Source organism: Argopecten irradians, chromosome 11 (assembly GCF_041381155.1).
Source record: "Argopecten irradians isolate NY chromosome 11, Ai_NY, whole genome shotgun sequence".
NCBI lineage: Eukaryota > Metazoa > Mollusca > Bivalvia > Pectinida > Pectinidae > Argopecten > Argopecten irradians.
In genome coordinates this window covers 27816118-27834394 of record NC_091144.1, presented here as the reverse complement: position 1 = coordinate 27834394, position 18277 = coordinate 27816118, and the positions used below count along the sequence as shown (strand labels likewise).

General features: G+C 34.7%; 1 protein-coding gene across 1 annotated transcript in view; it reads left to right on the top strand.

Moving 5' to 3' along the window:
* The window catches only part of LOC138335185 (DNA replication complex GINS protein SLD5-like), a 42859-nt gene extending 25560 nt beyond the window's left edge, over positions 1-17299 (top strand). Inside the window, exon 7 of the mRNA XM_069284162.1 lies at positions 16651-17299. Within this exon, the coding sequence (XP_069140263.1) occupies positions 16651-16747 (97 nt within the window). The 3' untranslated portion in view covers positions 16748-17299. The remainder of the gene's footprint in view (positions 1-16650) is intronic.
* Positions 17300-18277: the final 978 nt, after the last annotated feature.

The following is an 18277-nucleotide window of genomic DNA, read 5'->3' as shown; positions in this document are numbered from 1 at the left end:
GGACGTGGCTGGAACTTATTCTGATATGGATGGGACTTATTGGGATGGACTGGGACTTGTCAGGATAAAGCTGAGGCTTATTGGGATGAGGCTATAAGGACTTTTTGGGAAGAGACTTGGACTTATTGGGATGGACTGGGACTTGTTGGGATAAAGCTGAGGCTTATTGGGATGAGGCTAGGACTTATTGAGATGAGGCTACGACTTATTGAGTTAGAACTGGGGTTTATACTGGGACATATTGAGATGGAGGAGGGGTGGTAAATGAGTTTAATACAAAATGGCTTCATACTACACACCTACATGACTCCCAGACTGTGAGTAGTCCTTACCTGTATGAACTTCAAGACCTATTTACAGTACACATTACCTGGCCCAACCTTACAGCAATCAGCTGGTAATCAGCTAGCTAAGTGTATTGATTGCTGACCTATTAATACCGGTTCAAGGTCATACCAGTTTATAAGATTGATTCATGATATATAACAGCTTAGCCTTGGGTTTTGTTTGGCCCTGCTGTAGAGTATATTAATCCATCAAGCCTGGTGTGTAAAGGTGTTTGAGCAAACATACTTGTCTACCTGGGACAAAGATTCTGTCATCTCTTGTGTTCTAGAGACAGATCTTATCTGCCATTTACAACATCAACTAGACTGAACACACCCTATTATACCTATCTACAAGGTCATATTCTTATCTCAGTGCTGTCGGTAAATAAATATAGCATGTTTACCATCACAGAAAAGATTACCTCCCCTTATCCAAAAAGGTCCTTATCAAGTCATTTATACTGATTATTTTCCAGTCTGTTAACACCTTTCATGAGCTTAATCTCCCTTTCCCTTTTACTTGCTTATCAACTGAAGTTTGCCTTGTGAAAAATTCACCCCCAATGGCATATTTGAACTTTTCCTATCAAACGCTGAAACATTTCATTATTATATTTTGGGGGGTAAATAAGTTAAACAGGGTAGGAACCAAATTGCTCTTTCACTTGATCATGTAAATGAAATTGACCTTTTCCAAGGTCACATTAACTCATTCACCCCTGAAGACACATTTAGGTTCTTCTGAAACACAGAATAGACCAGTCCATTATGAAATTTCAGGGGTGAATGAGTTAATTGATATTCTGACAATAGCAATAAAGTACACATTATGTTTCTCAGATGGATGACCTTGACCAACTTTCAAGGTCACAAGGGGAAGGATATTGGATTCAAATGTATAAATCGGATTAATTTTCATTGTTGTTTGTTTTTTTTCACTTTATTATATATATCTAATTATTCTACCAAAAATAAAACAGTATTTGCTTGTTTTCTTAAAGATGCTCCACCGCTGACAGAGCATGAATGATATTCATCATTTGAACAATAATTGGTGTTTAATCGTGTATGTCTATGTCTGATTAACACAAAAAAATGTAATAAAATAATTTATTTTGCCTTTGGTGCATGCGCAATCAGAACTTCATTCCATATAGGATATAATGACACAAAAAAAATTCGTGATACAATAAATTATTTTTTTATATTTTTAACTTTAAGTAAAATTAGAAGATCAAACTTTTCAATGACCAGTGGTAATGGTGTAAAGTAACTTCAGCAACATTTTTTATTGAAGAAAAATACTAAATCATTTGCTCCAGTTTTTGATAGTGAAAAAATACTATTTGTCAGCGGTGGAGCATCTTTAAGAAGCACTTGAAAAATGTTTTTTGATATACCTCAAGAGTTTATTGTGCCTTAAGCTTTTATATGTGGTTCATATACACATGTTTTTGTTGATTTTATTGTGCATTGAAAAATGCATTTAAACTAAAAATGCATGTTACAGAGTTTATTAATTTACTTATCTATTTTGACTACATGTAAGATTTCAGATGTTTGGGCGTTGCTTCTCTAATATCTCCTATTCTGTCATCTACCATTCTCGACTATCTTGGCCAAGGATGTGTAAAAAAGTAACCAGTGAAGGTCAGCTTATTACATAAGGGAACTAAGATGTGGACGAAAAACTCTTAAAAACATCAGCCAATATATTTTAACCTTTCTGTACTCACGGTACATTAATCTGTCAGAGTAAACAATATGATATAGGCCTTATTTCCTTTGAGACGCATTATTATGTCATTATTACATGTGAAAGACTCGTGTTTATACACATGCAATAGCTTGAGTTTCATGTAAATACCTTACCTGTTACCTCTTCTTAGACACCGTAGTAAGCTGGTTCCAGCTAGTTGTGGCGCGTTTTGTTCATTTACTAAGTTATTGTCCGGTTGTGCCATATAAAAACTGGGGTAAAATTTACATGGTACTGAATTCCAGTGAGTGTTCAGTCGGTTTTTAAACGAGTTCAGAGTAGGGGCTTCTACTACGAAGTTTGGAAGGGAGTTCCACGAATCTACCACTCGCCGACTAAATATACTTTGTGTGACTTTAGTCCTGCTCTGTTTCTTAAAGAGTTTTAAACTATTACCTCTAGTATTAGCTGAAGACATTGTAAATAGCTTATCTTTATCTAGTTTATCTATTCCATTCAGAATATATGGGATAAAATCCAATGCTATACATGTAAGCACTATACAGTTGGGAAAAAAAATTGTTTAATCATATACAGGGAGGAGGGGTATTTATAAAACTTTTGCTCGTAGAGGCACTAATTACGGGGGAATTTGGTAGCTCACTTTTACCCGGTTTCATTTGGAATAAAACAATCGAGCAATTGTAAAAAGTGAATATATATTGATTTTTGATGTTGAGTGCATCAATTGCAATTGAAGTGCAACACGCTCGTAATTAAATAATTTCTTAATTTTGCACAAGATTTTGATAAAATTAATGTCCTGTTTCAGTCGTTTTACTCTAAATTATAAACCATAGTGTTAACATACACATTACCTGAAGTTTGCATGTAGCAGTGAAACTGTAACATTAATTCTTTTAGAGTTGTCCCCCTTTGCTGAAGGTCATATACCAATGTTACGGATTGGTTTGCACTATGTATCATTATCAGGACATTTCTGTAAAATGTAAGATATCTATGACACGTGTTAGTTTCATAAGATCTGTAGCTATTACAGTGCAAACTTATTCAGTTCATAGCATATTACTTGAAAGTATCTAATTAATTTTTAACATTTCATGTAAATATGATTAAAAATTTGACATATGTGTCAAAAAATGTACCAATTTACAAAATAAAAATCAGGGAAAGCGTACCTAGACAGAAAATTAATTAAATGACCTTGAATAAAATTTGTGCAGTTTTCTGGATTGTTGCTTAAATTAAATCAATAAAGATTGATATTTCTTTCTCAGAATTGTTTCAAGCTTTGATAGTGCAGTAGTTGTTAATTGTATCACCTGTAGATTACGTTTAAATCTTGTGTCTCAATTATACAAAACTGGAATAATGAAGTGAAAAAAATTGAGGCAAATATGCAAGAACTCATCTTTTGTGTTTAAACTATTTCACCCCTGAAATCTCATAATGAACAGTTCTATTCTTTGATTTAGCAAAGTTTAAATGTGTCTTCAGGGGTTAACAGGTTGTAAAATGTAGCATGTCCTTAAATGACCTATACATCAAGCACATAATAGACTTTTCTCAGGGAACAAGACTATTGTTATATCTCTTGACTCATGCTTAAACTTTCAGTCGTTAAAGTTTTTGATTAATTAGTCTCTGTATGGTTATTGCCCAGCATCTCTTAATAATGACACAGTATATATAACTTGATACTGACCTCGCCGTGAACTTGGCTGTTAGTAATAGAACTCTGTCAAAAATATCATTATTCATCTTGGTAGCTTAACACAACACATACACTTTTACAATATTTATTACAATATTATGATAATTGATTATGAAAATTAAAAACAATAATAAAAGTTTCGAAGCTACAGAATGAAAAATAAAATGTATATGTCAATTGAATTTGTAAGCTTGAAAAGTTTTAAGAATTTTTTATTTATTATTTTTTTTGGTTAGTTAAGCTAACAAGTTTTGACCATGAAATCTACCTGTCCGTAGACATAGTCACCCCATGAATTCACACAGGTGTTGAACCCAAAGTATTGTGTTTGGTAAAGATCAGCTGATCATAACTGTCAAGGTCGTAGACCTTTGTAGATGTTGGGACATTTAACGTATTTAAATAACCAGGAACTTTAAATAAAAGGATAAACTTATAGATAGCGTGATTTTATTTACACAACACAATAGATAGATAAACAGATTCATACAAATGTTTGTATACAAGTTAGGATTTAAATAGATAAATTTACTTTTGTAAATACTGGATCATTTACAAATCTATTCAAATTATCAAAGTACTATATTGTCCGCACTTTTAAAGTCCAAAGACTGTACTTATCATATGTTTAGAAGTTAATTTCATCATAGAATATAATTGACGAAATATAAATCTCTGTTGGGTGGCTCAGGATCTTGGTTTTCTGAACGTCATCTCATTATTTTATCAAAAACTCTTATGTTCATGATCGAGAATTGATAACTGCATTTAAAATGAAAAGTCTGTTCAGTTAACCGGCTGAAGTATAAATCTGCATTGGTCCGTGTAATACATTTGACTATATGGTTTACCTGGTAGATGGCTTTTATAAATTTCTTTCAGATATTTTCATCTCTTTCTTTCATTTAAAACACATTTGAGTGATATTCATAATTTTATCCCTTTTCGAAATAAATGGATTCAAAAAACATATTGACTTGATGAAATGTGTGCCAAAAATTAGATTCAACCTTAAATATATAACCCAGTAATTATGAGTTCAGTAAGTGCTCCCTTAGAATTGTTACATTAAAAAAATCCTTCAAAGTTATAGCCATTTAAATGCCAAAGAAGGATATTTCATTCTGTTTATGCAGACAAATCATTGTTCTAATAATATAGCAAACTTAAGTTAAAATTGAAGAAAATTCTTAATTAAACAAACAATTTAGGATTACATATATTAAATTAAGACACATATAGCATTACACAATAAGCTATTATAATGATGTTTGTTTTTCTAAACAGTTGATTTGATATATTTAATATCTATATTTAATATCCAACTGTAACAACTTTCACTATAAATAATCTGTAGAATTTTCGTGAAGTTATGGCTGGCCCGGGGCCAATCCAGTCACAACCAGACAAATGAGTGTGTATATATAGTTGGATAGATGGCCTTGACATTCAGACCTTATCTGTGATTCATATGTGTGTGTGTATTATGGAGATATGTGACCTTGAACTTGACATTAGTTTACCCATCAGCTGATAGTAGAATGCATTTTGGCATGCTCAGTTGGTGTGTTTTGCGTAATTCAGATAACTTCCTGCATAATTTTTGCAAAAAAATTACCAGCTATGAAGCATCCTTGTTGCAGATATATAGCTGCTGATGCTGTTTAAGCTCCCATACTGTTCAAAGGGCAATAGTCTGATTCTGTTCTGGCAGGGTGACTGCATATTGTCTGCCAACAATAGTCCATTGCATCATCTGACATTTCCCTGAAAACAAATTCTTCTCAAACACTAAAGTGCCAATTTAAATAACCTGATATTTGATTCAGTTAACAAAATCAACTGATTGGTAATTTGATAGATCTTAATGCGTAGATGCTTCCTGCATTGTCACATGTATGAGATATGTCAAACTAAGGATTCTGTAGGAATTCAGCGCATTAAAGATGCTCCACTGCCAACGGAGCATAAACAATACCTACCAATTGAACAATAACTGAAATTCAATCATGTAAATATGTGTCTTACTAACATAATCAAAGTGCCAAGGCCACTCATAGATGCTGTGAATGAAGGACTCAAACAAAGGAATAAAGAAATTGGTTTTTCATTTAAATATAGAATTTAGTAAACTATACATAAGTATGCAGTGTTGAATTTCGGAGATTGATAAAAAAATATTTACGATATACCATATTTATTTTATGATATTTGAAGTTTTTCAAGAACAATAAGTTGAATAACTTATTATTATGAAATAACTGTAATAAATTTTATTTCTAAATTATTTTTGAAAAAACAATTTCAACACCAATGAAACTGTTCAGAATCTGAGTATCGTTTTTTTATAATTCTTTATTAATTGCTAAATTATCAATTTCATCAATGTCTCTTCATAGACAAAAAATAATAAGTAAACATTTTCTTATCTTAATATCCACTTAACATTGAAGAATATTTTCGGAAAAATATAACATTAGAAATATTACCATTTCCGGATATGTTTTGGTTTCCTTTTTAGAAAACTAAGATAGGTTGCTTTGACGACTTTTGACAAATAAATCATGGCCAGATTCTTTTGCCAAATAAAAGGTACATTATTTCATTACGTATATCACTCAGATTTCTTTTAAATTCACAAGAACGCTAGCCGTTAACATCAAGAAAACTTCATGTAATGTATCGGACTTTAGCAAGCCTTCGTAAGCCTGACAGTAACTGGTTGGCGAGATATTATCGTGCAGAACATTTATCGTGAGTTTTGCTTTGCCGACTTTGACTTTTGACTTATAATAAAACATGGCCATATACGTTTGTCAAGTAAAGGGTACATTATTTGGTTACTTATAACAGTCAAATTTCTTTTGAATTCATAATAACGCTATCATCAAGAAAACTTCCTGCAATACATCGGACTTTAGCAAGTCGTCATAAGGCTACCGTACATTACACGGCAATATAAGTGCATTTGTCACTTTAAGTTGCTCGTACATAAATAGATCTATATTATCATTATATTTTGTAAGTTTATGTTTATAGATTTGGTACTTTTTCCCTTTCAATATACCGCAGTTGTCGATAAACAAAAGACAGAACTCCCAGTGACAGATCAAGGGAGGAGGCACGTACTCAAAACTATTAACTTTTACTGCGCAATAATATCTCAGATATAGTTCGTCAATACAACCAACACAAAAAACTTTATAAGCGTTATAAGAACTTTCTTTTGCAGTTACCTTCCTAACATTTGATTACAATAATATTATGAACTTAAATAACATACACAATCCAAAATCCACCGAAAGTCTGTCGCTGTCAGTTTTTGTGATTTTCGGGAGACCAGTGTTCTCGGAGTAATACAAATATCATAGAGTCCCAACTGAACACTTAAAACGCTCCATCCATGGTGTATACGTATGTACAAATTCTATGTTTGTAGTTTTGAATATTGGGGTTTTATTTTTTCATACCATCAAGTATTACGTCAAATGAACAAAACAACTTTTAATTTTCATCGCGGAGTGGTTTCATTGTTTTGATGTGCACAGGCTCTCCGAGCATACCTAAGAATGCTGTTTCACAGCATCAAAAATACATAGAAAGTAATTTGTTTTGCTTTTGGCGCATGCACAATCAATACTTCATTCCATGTAGGGCATAGAGTACAATGGATTATGTATTATCGGGATCGGACACAATAATAATCTGTAATTTTTTAATCTTAAAGTAAAAGAAAAAGCTCAAACTTTTCAATGATCGTAATGGTGTAAAAGTAAGTTACTTTTGTAAATGAAGATAAATACTAATTTGTCTGCTCCTGTTTTTGATAGAGAAAAAATACCATTTGTCAACGGCGGAGCATCCTTAACATATTATTTTGAATATTTTGCTTTGGTTCATGTTAGGTTGAAGTCATTGTAAATATAACCAGCATTTATACAATTTGAAGTCATGTCTATCTTTCTACTTCTCTAAAAAGTGAAATTATGGACCTGATTGTGAAAAGATTGGAGAAACAAGTTTGATTTACATACATATGGCATTTGATAACAGAATAACTTGAAAGATTATACCTTTCAAATGTAAATCAGCTACAATGCCTCCACAATAACCCTTTTGTCAAATAATTACATAATACACCTAGAGAATGTTTGCTTAGCCTGGCAAAATCTTCAGGTAGTATGGGTACAATACATGAAAGGTTGAAAGACGTTTAATATAAGACACTTGGAGAACTGTTAGTGATTGATGATACCTAACTCGGCTTACAAGGTTTAAGTTCCTAGTTTTCAAGGACATGTGTCCTGGTAGAGTCCAGACAATCCAATAAAGTAAAATGTAGGCCACTGCATGAACCCCTAAAATTAATAACTCATCCACTCCTGAAGACACCTGTGGACTCTTCCAAATCAGAAGCTGGAAGAGTTCATTATGGATTTTCAGGGATGAATGTTAAGGCCAATTTCCCTGCCATGCAGACAACACGAGTTTGACCCACTGTACCTGGGCATGTGTTCCAGATTTTTAAAACTATATATACACACACAAGTGTACCAACAGGGTTATTCAGGTCAAGTTCAGTCTAGCTGTATCAAGTTCAAGCTAAAAATAGTTCATCAGCTGTTTAAGATTGTATAAACCTGCTTCAGTGGATAATTGTGTAATTTTCACAAGAGATATTTTAAAGGGGGCAATGGATTATTAAATCGTATTTGAAATTATCACATCTTTATAAACTCATATGATGGATTCACTTTACTTACTTAAACAAAATATTCCTCATATTTTTGTACTGTACTCCAATAATTTATTAGATTGTGATAATGTTTTGATAATATTTTTTCCAGCTGGAATAACTGCTGTACATAAAAGATTGAAACTTAAACAATCGTAAACCTGTATAGAGTCCAGTTTTTTTGGTTGATTTCAGTATTCTTGTTTTTCAGATGTTTTGGTGGCATGGTATTATACACATTTTTTTATTTTGCAATTTCCTGACATATATTTTCTGAATTAAAGAACGTACCTTCTACATTACATTTTCAGAATGAAATGTCATTTTTTTCTCACCAAAACAATATAATTTAATTGATACCCTGGGTTTGATCAGAGTTCAGCTTGGGCATTAAAATATGGCTTTCTCTGACATTTAACTCTACTGGCATTACATAATTGTATTTGTACAGTGACATTATCTGATTACAACTCTGAAAGGTTTGTATAGAAATAGGTCACCTAGCTAGCTGAGATTGAGTCTTAAATTCGAACTATTGTGACGCCCTTTTGATCGACTGGTTAACTCAAATACACCATATTCAGGCTTACAGGTAGGGCATAAGAATAAAAACTGTTGTCCCGATTGCATGATCATAAAAAGTGGCCAGTGTCTTGACAATATCTCACTTCTGGCCTAGCTGGAGTTGAGGGCTCATACTTGTCATGAATGCTCTGGGTGCTGTTCCTAGGCCGTGACATATTATAGTCTTTGTTGTATATATAAGTGGTAGTTTCCGCTCATGCTTGACGCTCAGCGTAAAGGAAGTGGAACAACTGGTTTGCTAGATGTCAGTGTTTCAGTGTCTTTGTTAGCATGCTTCAGTGAGATAGCACTATAGAAGGGACAACTGAGTTCCATTATTGCAAGGCAAAACAACGAGAATGTACTGCAGCTTCCCAGAGCACAAACATTCTTACATGTAATATATGGTATGCAGGGGATCAAGGCCGTCCTTAAATCACCTTAATATGACATTATATATACCTTATTTTTAGGTCATCTGACCCAAAGGGTCAGAATGACCTATAGTCATCATGCACCGTCCGTCGTCGTCCGCCGTGCGTAAACTTTTCATTCAAACAACTTCTTCTTAATAACCGTAAGGCCCAAAGTACTTATATTTGGCCTGTAGCATACTTGGATGAAGGGCTATCAAAGTTGTGAAAATAAATGACCTAGCGCTACTTTCAATGTCACAGGGGTCAAATAGGCTAAAATCTTTGAACGACTTCTTCTAACCAAAAGGTCCAGGGTACTCATATTTGGCCTGTAGCATGCTGGGATGAAGGGCTATAAAAATTGTGAAAAATAATGACCTTGACGTACTGTCAAGGTCACCGGGGGTCAAATAGGCTAAAATCTTTGAACGACTTCTTCTAACTAACCGAAAGGTCCAGGGTACTCATATTTGGCCTGTAGCATGCTGGGATGAAGGGCTACCAAAGTTGTGAAAATAAATGACCTTGATCTACTTTCAAGGTCACAGGGGTCAAATAGGCTAAAATCTTTGAACGACTTCTTCTAACTAACCAAAAGGTCCAGGGTACTCATATTTGGCCTGTAGCATGCTGGGAAAAAGGGCTTCCAAAGTTGTGAAAATAAATTACCTTGACCTAGCGCTACTTACAATGTCACAGGGGTCAAATAGGCTAAAATCTTTGAACGACTTCTTCTAACTAACCAAAAGGTCCAGGGTACTCATATTTGGCCTGTAGCATGCTGGGATGAAGGGCTACCAAAGTTGTGAAAATTAATGACCTTGACGTTCTTTCAAGGTTACAGGGGTCAAATAGGCTTAATTCTTTGAACGATTTTTGTTAACTAACCCAAAATCCAGGATACTCATATTTTGCTGGTGGCAAGCTGGGATGCAGGGTTACCATAGTTATTAAAATGAATGACTTTGACCTTCTTTCAACGTCACGGGTCAATTAAGCTAAAATCTTTTAACTACACCTTTTAATTAGCCGAAAGGTCCAGGGTATTCATATTTAGTCAGTAGCATGCTGAGATAAAGGGCTATCAAAGTTGTGGAAATGAATGACCTTGACCTACTTTCAAAGTCGAGAGTCAAATATTCCAAAATCTTGAATTTTGAACTTCTTCTGAAGTTCTACCAGTGTGATTAAGCTGAAACCTGCATGAAATGATCCTGACATGGTCCCGACCAAGTGTTGTTATATTTTATGTCAATCCAAAATCCAAGATGGCTGCCACAGATGATCCAAGATGGCTTGAAAACACATTTTGAACTTCTTCTCAAGTTCTACCAGTGCAATTTAACTGAAACTTGAAACATGAAATGTGGCTGATATGATCTTGTCAAAGTGTTGTTATATCTCTGGTTGATCCCAGATTGAAGATGGCTACCATGACACCATATCTAATTATTTTCCTATAAAGCTATTGCCAAGATAGTCAGATGACCGTTAAGGCCCTTGGGCCTCTTGTATTAACCAACCAACCAACACACTAGATTTTTAGCCCACCATCATCAGATGGTGGGCTATTCAAATCGCCCTGCGTCCGTGGTCCGCCGTCTCCGCCGTCCATCGTCCATCCTGAACAATGCTTGTTATCACTATTTCTTAAAAACTGCTGCAGGGATTTTGTTCAAACTTCACATGGAGGGTACCCTTGGTCCGCCAGGCAGCCATCTTTGATTTTGGCAGCTGAAGTTTGTTATCGATATTTCTTGAGAACTACTGAAGTAATTTTGTTCAAACTTCACATGGAGGTTACCCTTGGTCCCTTTTTGTGCCATACAGATTTTGAGGCTGATCGGAAAAACGGCGGCCATCTTGGATTTTGATAGTTAAGGTTTGATATCCCTATTTCTCAAAAAGTGCTGAAGGGATCTTTCTCAAATTTAATATGTAGGTTCCCCTAGGGCCCTTGTTGTGCATATTGCATTTTTGGACCAATCGATGAACAAGATGGCCGCAAGGCCGCCATCTTGGATTTTGATAGTTAAAGTTTGTTATGGCTATTTCTCAGATAGTACTGAAGGGATCTGTCTCAAATTTCATATGTAGGTTCCCCTAGGGACCTAGTTGTGCATATTGCATTTTGGGACCGATCGGTCAATAAGATGGCCGCCAGACAGCCATCTTGGATTTTGTTATTCAAAGTTTGTTATCACTATTTCTCAGAAAGTACTGAAGGGATCTGTCTCAAAATTCATATGTAGGTTCCCCTAGGGCCCTAGTTGTGCATATTGTGATTTGGGACCGATCGGTCCACAAGATTGCTGCCAGGTAGCCATCTTGGATTTTTATATTCAAAGTTTGTTATCGCTATTTCTCAGAAAGTATCGAATGGATCTTTCTCAAATTTCACATGTAGGTTCCCCTAGGGCCCTAGTTGTGCATATTGTGATTTGGGACCGATTGATCAACAAGATGGCCGCCAAGGAGTCATCTTGGATTTTGATAGTTGAAGTTTGTTACCGCTATTTCTCAAAAGGTACTGAAGCGATCTGTCTCAAATTTTATATGTAGTATGTTTGAAAAAGTTTAAAAAGTAGAGAAAAGATTCATCTTTCCTTTGTCAGATATAGATCATTCTTTGGTGGGCGCCAAGATCCCTCTGGGATCTCTTGTCATATTTTTCTCATCAGTCATGCAATAGGTGGACTTGATACTTAAACTTAGTGTAGCATGCTCAGGGATGAAAGGCAATGGTTTGTTCAAATGATATGAATGACCTTGACCTTCACGGTCAAAGGGGTTAAATATGCTATTCTTTTAAATGACTTTCTTCATTACCAAAAGTCTTAGAGTCCTGATATTGAGTTTGTAGCAAGTTTGCTAATTTAATGAAGAGTTTGTTCATTTGGGTGACCTTGACCTTAATTCAATTTTATAGATGTCAAATAAGCTATATAACATTGTTCTTACCCATTTTGATCTTTACTTATGAAAGCGTCTTATAATCATGTTACACAAGTTGACTCCTTTCTTATACAAAGTGATGTGTCATAATCTTTTGCCACATGTTTGTAGGCGTGTTGTTTGTAGCTGTCTTACTTAGTATAATAAAGGTTTTATAAGCATGATATTGAGGTCAGGGGCATTACATATAGATACCTATGTGAATAATAACTCCTCAGTTATTGTACTAGTACAGGCGTAACAAATTGTAAACAAATTGATTTTGAATACCAGCTGAAATAAATTAGAAAAACTTATAGTATGTAAAATGACTGGAATACCAGTTTTATCCAAAGACATTGATTCCGACAAAATCAAAGAACCAATCAAAATTAACTGGTTATAGGACAGTAGGCTGCTTGAACCAGGTTCAATCACAAAACATAACTTTGAAAGAAATACAAAGATTTCTCTTTAGATTCATTTGTGTGTAATGCCAAGTCATTAGATTGTACTTCAGAGCATTTGCCAGTATGCATACAATATGAAAGTTTGAGTTTCAATCACTATCGTAGACAATTGAATGACTGCAACAAAAACAAATATTAAGTCAAATGTAAATTCTAGATACAATTTGTTTCATTAATTTATTATCTTATTAATTAACAGCCAGGGTCATGTAAAGACGTGCAAAGTTTGTTGGAGGAGGAAAGCCAGAGTACAAGGAGAAAAACACTGACTATTGTTCAGTACCTGGCAACTTTCCCACATGGGATTCAAACTCGAGACCCAGAGGTAGAGATATGAATGACAGCTGTTCTCAACAAGAATATATTTATTCAAGTGTAAATTCTAGATACGAATGGCGAATGATAAATGCTGTTTTCAACAAAAATAAGTTTAGTCAAGTAAAAATTCCATCTACGAATGACAGCTGTTTTCAACAAAAGAAGTCTATTCAAGTGTAAATTCTTGATACGAATGACTCATGCCATCGCTTTTCAAACAGTTGTCCTATTAAGACATTTTAGATAGGTATATGTTTTTGTGGCCAAGTGGTTAAGATGTCTGGAAATATTACCACAAGCCCTCCACATATGAGTTCAAATTCCATGTGAGGCAGGTACTGACTGCTGGTTTGTGTTTTTTATCCGGGTACTCCAGCTAAATTCCCCCACCATTAAACCTAGCTTGTCCTTACATGACCCTACCTGTTATTAAGACGTTAAACTAGTTAAGCTCAAAACTTAAGGTACCCAAGCGTCATTTGGATGCCATGGTTACGAAATGAAAAGGTCAGAATGAACATAACTGAAATTTGTGTAGGGATCCTTTGTGCTCATATTTTGTCCTATTTTTCAAAAAAAAACATGTTGCAACATGGTAGCCATGAGAGTAAAAGAGTGTTACATGATCCATTACAGTGCTAGATTTAGTTGAATAAAATTATAACAATAATGATAATGACGATAGCTAGTTAAATATTCAATGTAATCCAAAGTCAAGGTCAGTTTGCAATGTCAACTTCCAAAGGTTATGATTGTAATTTTGTGTAATATATTAATATTTCTTTATAGTTTGCATGACTGGCACTTCAGGTTGACTTTAGGTATAATGACACATTCTTGCACAGGATGTCAACAACATCAATAATTTAGCTGTATCTGGCCCCAAAAGGACGGGTATTTGTGAGGAGCATTAACAGACCTAGACTAATGGGGTGATCAATCATGTCAAACCTGTGTTATAGTATAGGGTACTTCTGAATATATCACTGAATACAAGTGATCCCATCCGTAGCAAATGATTGTCTGACTCTGTTGGCTTAGTACATGTGTAGAGAACTCATAAAAAAATTCCTCCATGATAAGGTGACTATGCTATTTTACTTTTAAAATGCTTTCAGATACAGTAATTTTCTTACTAGATAATTTCAGGGGCTTGTACATTTTAAATTGGAAAAACACTAAATTTCATATTTTTCAAGAAATGTGTATTTTAGAGAGCTTTTCTTTATTTGGGAAAATATTTACATGATATTTGGAAAATATTTACATGATATTTGGGTAATATAACAAAATTTCTCTAGGGGAACAGGCATTAATTTGGCCCCAAATGTACATGAAAAGGCATTAATCACTGTAGATAGAAACACTGAGATAGATACTAGTGATTCACAGTATTCACTGCTTTCCTATAGTCACAATATAGCCATAGGATTGTATATTGTATTGTATAAATGTTGGCTTGGGTAGGTAGATATAGCAGGTAGGTTGATAATTCATGCTCTGTTGGCCTCTTCGGCCTGGAAAATCATAATTGTAACACTACAGTGTAGGTATTGTCTGTATTGTTGTATCACAGTCAGACAATACACACCATGCAGGAATAGCATCATCAGTTTGTTATGTAATGTCATCACTTTGTTATGCGTAGTCATCGCTGCTACATATAGTAGAAGTCAATACAGGCCTTTTGGGCATCTTATGCCTAGAATAGCGTCATGACCCTGTTACATCTTGTCAGCATTATACAGGCCACTCCAACCTGTTGTACTATCAATTTGGAGTAAAAACTGTACATCTGGGCTTTTTGTACTAGCGATATAATTGTCACTTTCTTGTGTATGGTAAACACTGTAATAAGACAATACAGGCCTCTTGGGCCTGTTGTAATCTGACATTACTTCATTGTTTTATCTCTACTGTAATATATAAACAAACAGGCCACTTGGGCCTGTTGTATATAAAGCTGCTATGTTATGATTGGTCTAGCCAAAACTACCTACTACATTGCAGATGGACAATACAGGCCATTTGGACCTGTTTTACATGAAATGGCCTGTGCATATTACATAATTGATAGACAATACAGGCAAATACAGGTCATGTGGGCCTGTTTATTTCTGGAATGTTTGTTTACATACACTATTACATAATTGATTGACAATACAGGCCATTTGTGCCTGTTATACTTGAAATCATTCGGATTGACAATACAGGTCATTTGGACCTGTTGTAATGAAATGTTTTGTCTGGTCTGTGTATATTGCATAATAGATAGACAATAAAGGTCAATACAGGTCATGTGGGCCTGTTTTTACCTGAAACATTTGTCCACACTATTACATAATTGATTGACAATACAGGCCATTTGTGCCTGTTATACCTAAAATTATTTGGATTGACAATACAGGCCATTTGGACCTGTTATACATGAAATGTTTTGTCTGGTCTGTGTATATTACATAATAGATAGACAATAAAAGTCAATACAGGTCATGTGGGCCTGTTTTTACCTGAAATGTTTGTCTACACTATTATGGGTCAAAGAAGTAAAATCAAGAGGATTTTCCAGATGACATGAGATCCAATCAAATGTAAGTCTGTTGGATACGAATTACTTCAAATGGTAAATATGGGACAAGGAAGTAATTCCAACTGTGTGGACAAAACAAAATTGTCAAATTTTCGAGGCGATCTGCCCCTTTATCAAGACATACAAAAGGAATACAATTACATGATAGGATACGAACAGTAATGCGGGACGAAGTAGACAAATATAAAACTATACAGCACAATAAAGTGCAATTTACCATTCGGCAAGTATTACAAAATAGATAGAGGCCACTTAGACCTCTTATACTTCAAATGCTTTGTCTTGTCTGTGCTGTTACATAATAGATAGACAATATCAGCCACCTTTGTCATGTTTTACCTGTAGAAACATTATCACTTTGCCATGTGTATTGATTTAATGCCATCCTTATCAGTGGCCATTAATTAGTCGGCCATTCTATGTATGTATTACCTGACGTTATTGATTGTCGACAGTGTGATGATGTTAAAGCCGATTTTACGTTCCGATCACTAATCCTCTCTGATGTGATAATTGAAGATTTCAGTTTTGATAGCATTTCATCATGTACAGAGCTTTTATCTTCTTTTTAGGGAATCATGAACACATTTTGATTTTGCTATCATTTCTATATACCATAGATTGGCACAGTTTTCATCTCAAGCAGTTACCATTATTTTGTTTTTAACAGCCAGATTCATTGAGAAAGAAGCAGGTACTTTGAACACACTTGTTCATTATTTCTCCCGCAAAAACCGCTAAAGTAAGATTACCAATATAACAGTTTTTGCTTGAAACTTCAGACTAGACCTTATTGTTATTTTATATTGTTCCCATTGGTCAGGGATGGTCATTTATTGATCAATGTTTCATTGTTACAGGGAGGAGATAGTGGACCTACAGAAGGGCGACCAACATATAATGCAATATAAACCTATCGCACCACTGGTGGCTTCTGGGGCTGTGACGCTCATCTGACGACTGGATGTGGGCTGTTCAAATGAGAAACATTGATCTAAAGATAGGACCAAAGACTGGTCTAAGCAATGAAAACTGATCTGTAGCTTAAAGAAAAGGCCAAGGACTGGTCTAAAACAATGAACATAGATCTGTAGCTTAAAGAAAAGGCCAAGGACTGGTCTAAACATTGAACATTGATCTGTAGCTTAAAGAAAAGGCCAAGGACTGGTCTAAACATTGAACATTGATCTGTAGCTTAAAGAAAAGGCCAAGGACTGGTCTAAACAATGAACATTGATCTGTAGCTTAAAGAAAAGGCCAAGGACTGGTCTAAACAATGAACATTGATCTGTAGCTTAAAGAAAAGGCCAAGGACTGGTCTAAACATTGAACATAGATCTGTAGCTTAAAGAAAAGGCCAAGGACTGGTCTAAACAATGAACATTGATCTGTAGCTTAAAGAAAAGGCCAAGGACTGGTCTAAAACCATGGCCATTGATCTAATGGAGGGGCCAAGGATAGTAACAGTGGGTCCGAGGACTTGGCTATAAGATAGGATCAAGGACATATTAAAGATAGGATCAAGGACTGGACATCTTAGGTCCTATCTTAGGTATAAATTGACATGTATCTGTAGATATATTCAAGATGGAGTACTATATTTATTCAGCTTTAAATGCATGTCTTTTTAGGTCATATGACACAACAAAGGTCAGGATAATCTATAGCCATTATGCTTCATTCGTTGCCATTCACCATACATTTTTTTTTTCATTCAAATGACTTTTCAATAATTGAAAGGCTCATGACACTTATAATCTTATATTGATCCTGTAGCATACTGGGATCGAGGATAACCAAGTTTGTTCATATGAATGACCTTGACCTTCATCCAAAGTCATGAGTCAAAAAGGCTGAAATCTAAATGGCTAATTGTCAATAACTAAGGGTCCTAGATACATGATACTGGTTAATTTCTTTCAAGGTCTCAGTGGTCAAATGGTTATTGTTCTTAGTGTACAATATCTTGATTATATCCATGAAAAGAAAAACTATGAACATTTTCAGTCCATTTGTTTCTTTTGTATTGTACCAAAGATGACAATTATGACCCATGGACCTCATGTTAAAATGAAAAAATTGTCCTTATTCATCAATATCATTTCCGTTTTCACATGTAACTTTATCTTGACCTTATATTGTCCTCCATTCATTATCACATCATAGTTGTGGTATGGGAAGTTCGTATAAGGTCAAACATATTTCTTATTAGGAGTTCTGTTCAGTTTCAATTACAAACCAGTTAGCCATGCATGTAATTAATGACCTTGGACCTTTTATCAACAAATGTGTGATTATAAGCTATATCTGTGTGGTGAGGACACAGGTAAAATGTAGTTTAGTGTGCATACCGGTATATGTACGGACCTTGGTGTTTTAACTAGGGACTAAGCTCAGATCTTTGGTTTACTAGTCTTATGCTTTCTTTAGCTAAGCGGTATATTTCAAGTAGTATTCCTTCATTGTTACATTGATATAAAAAATCAG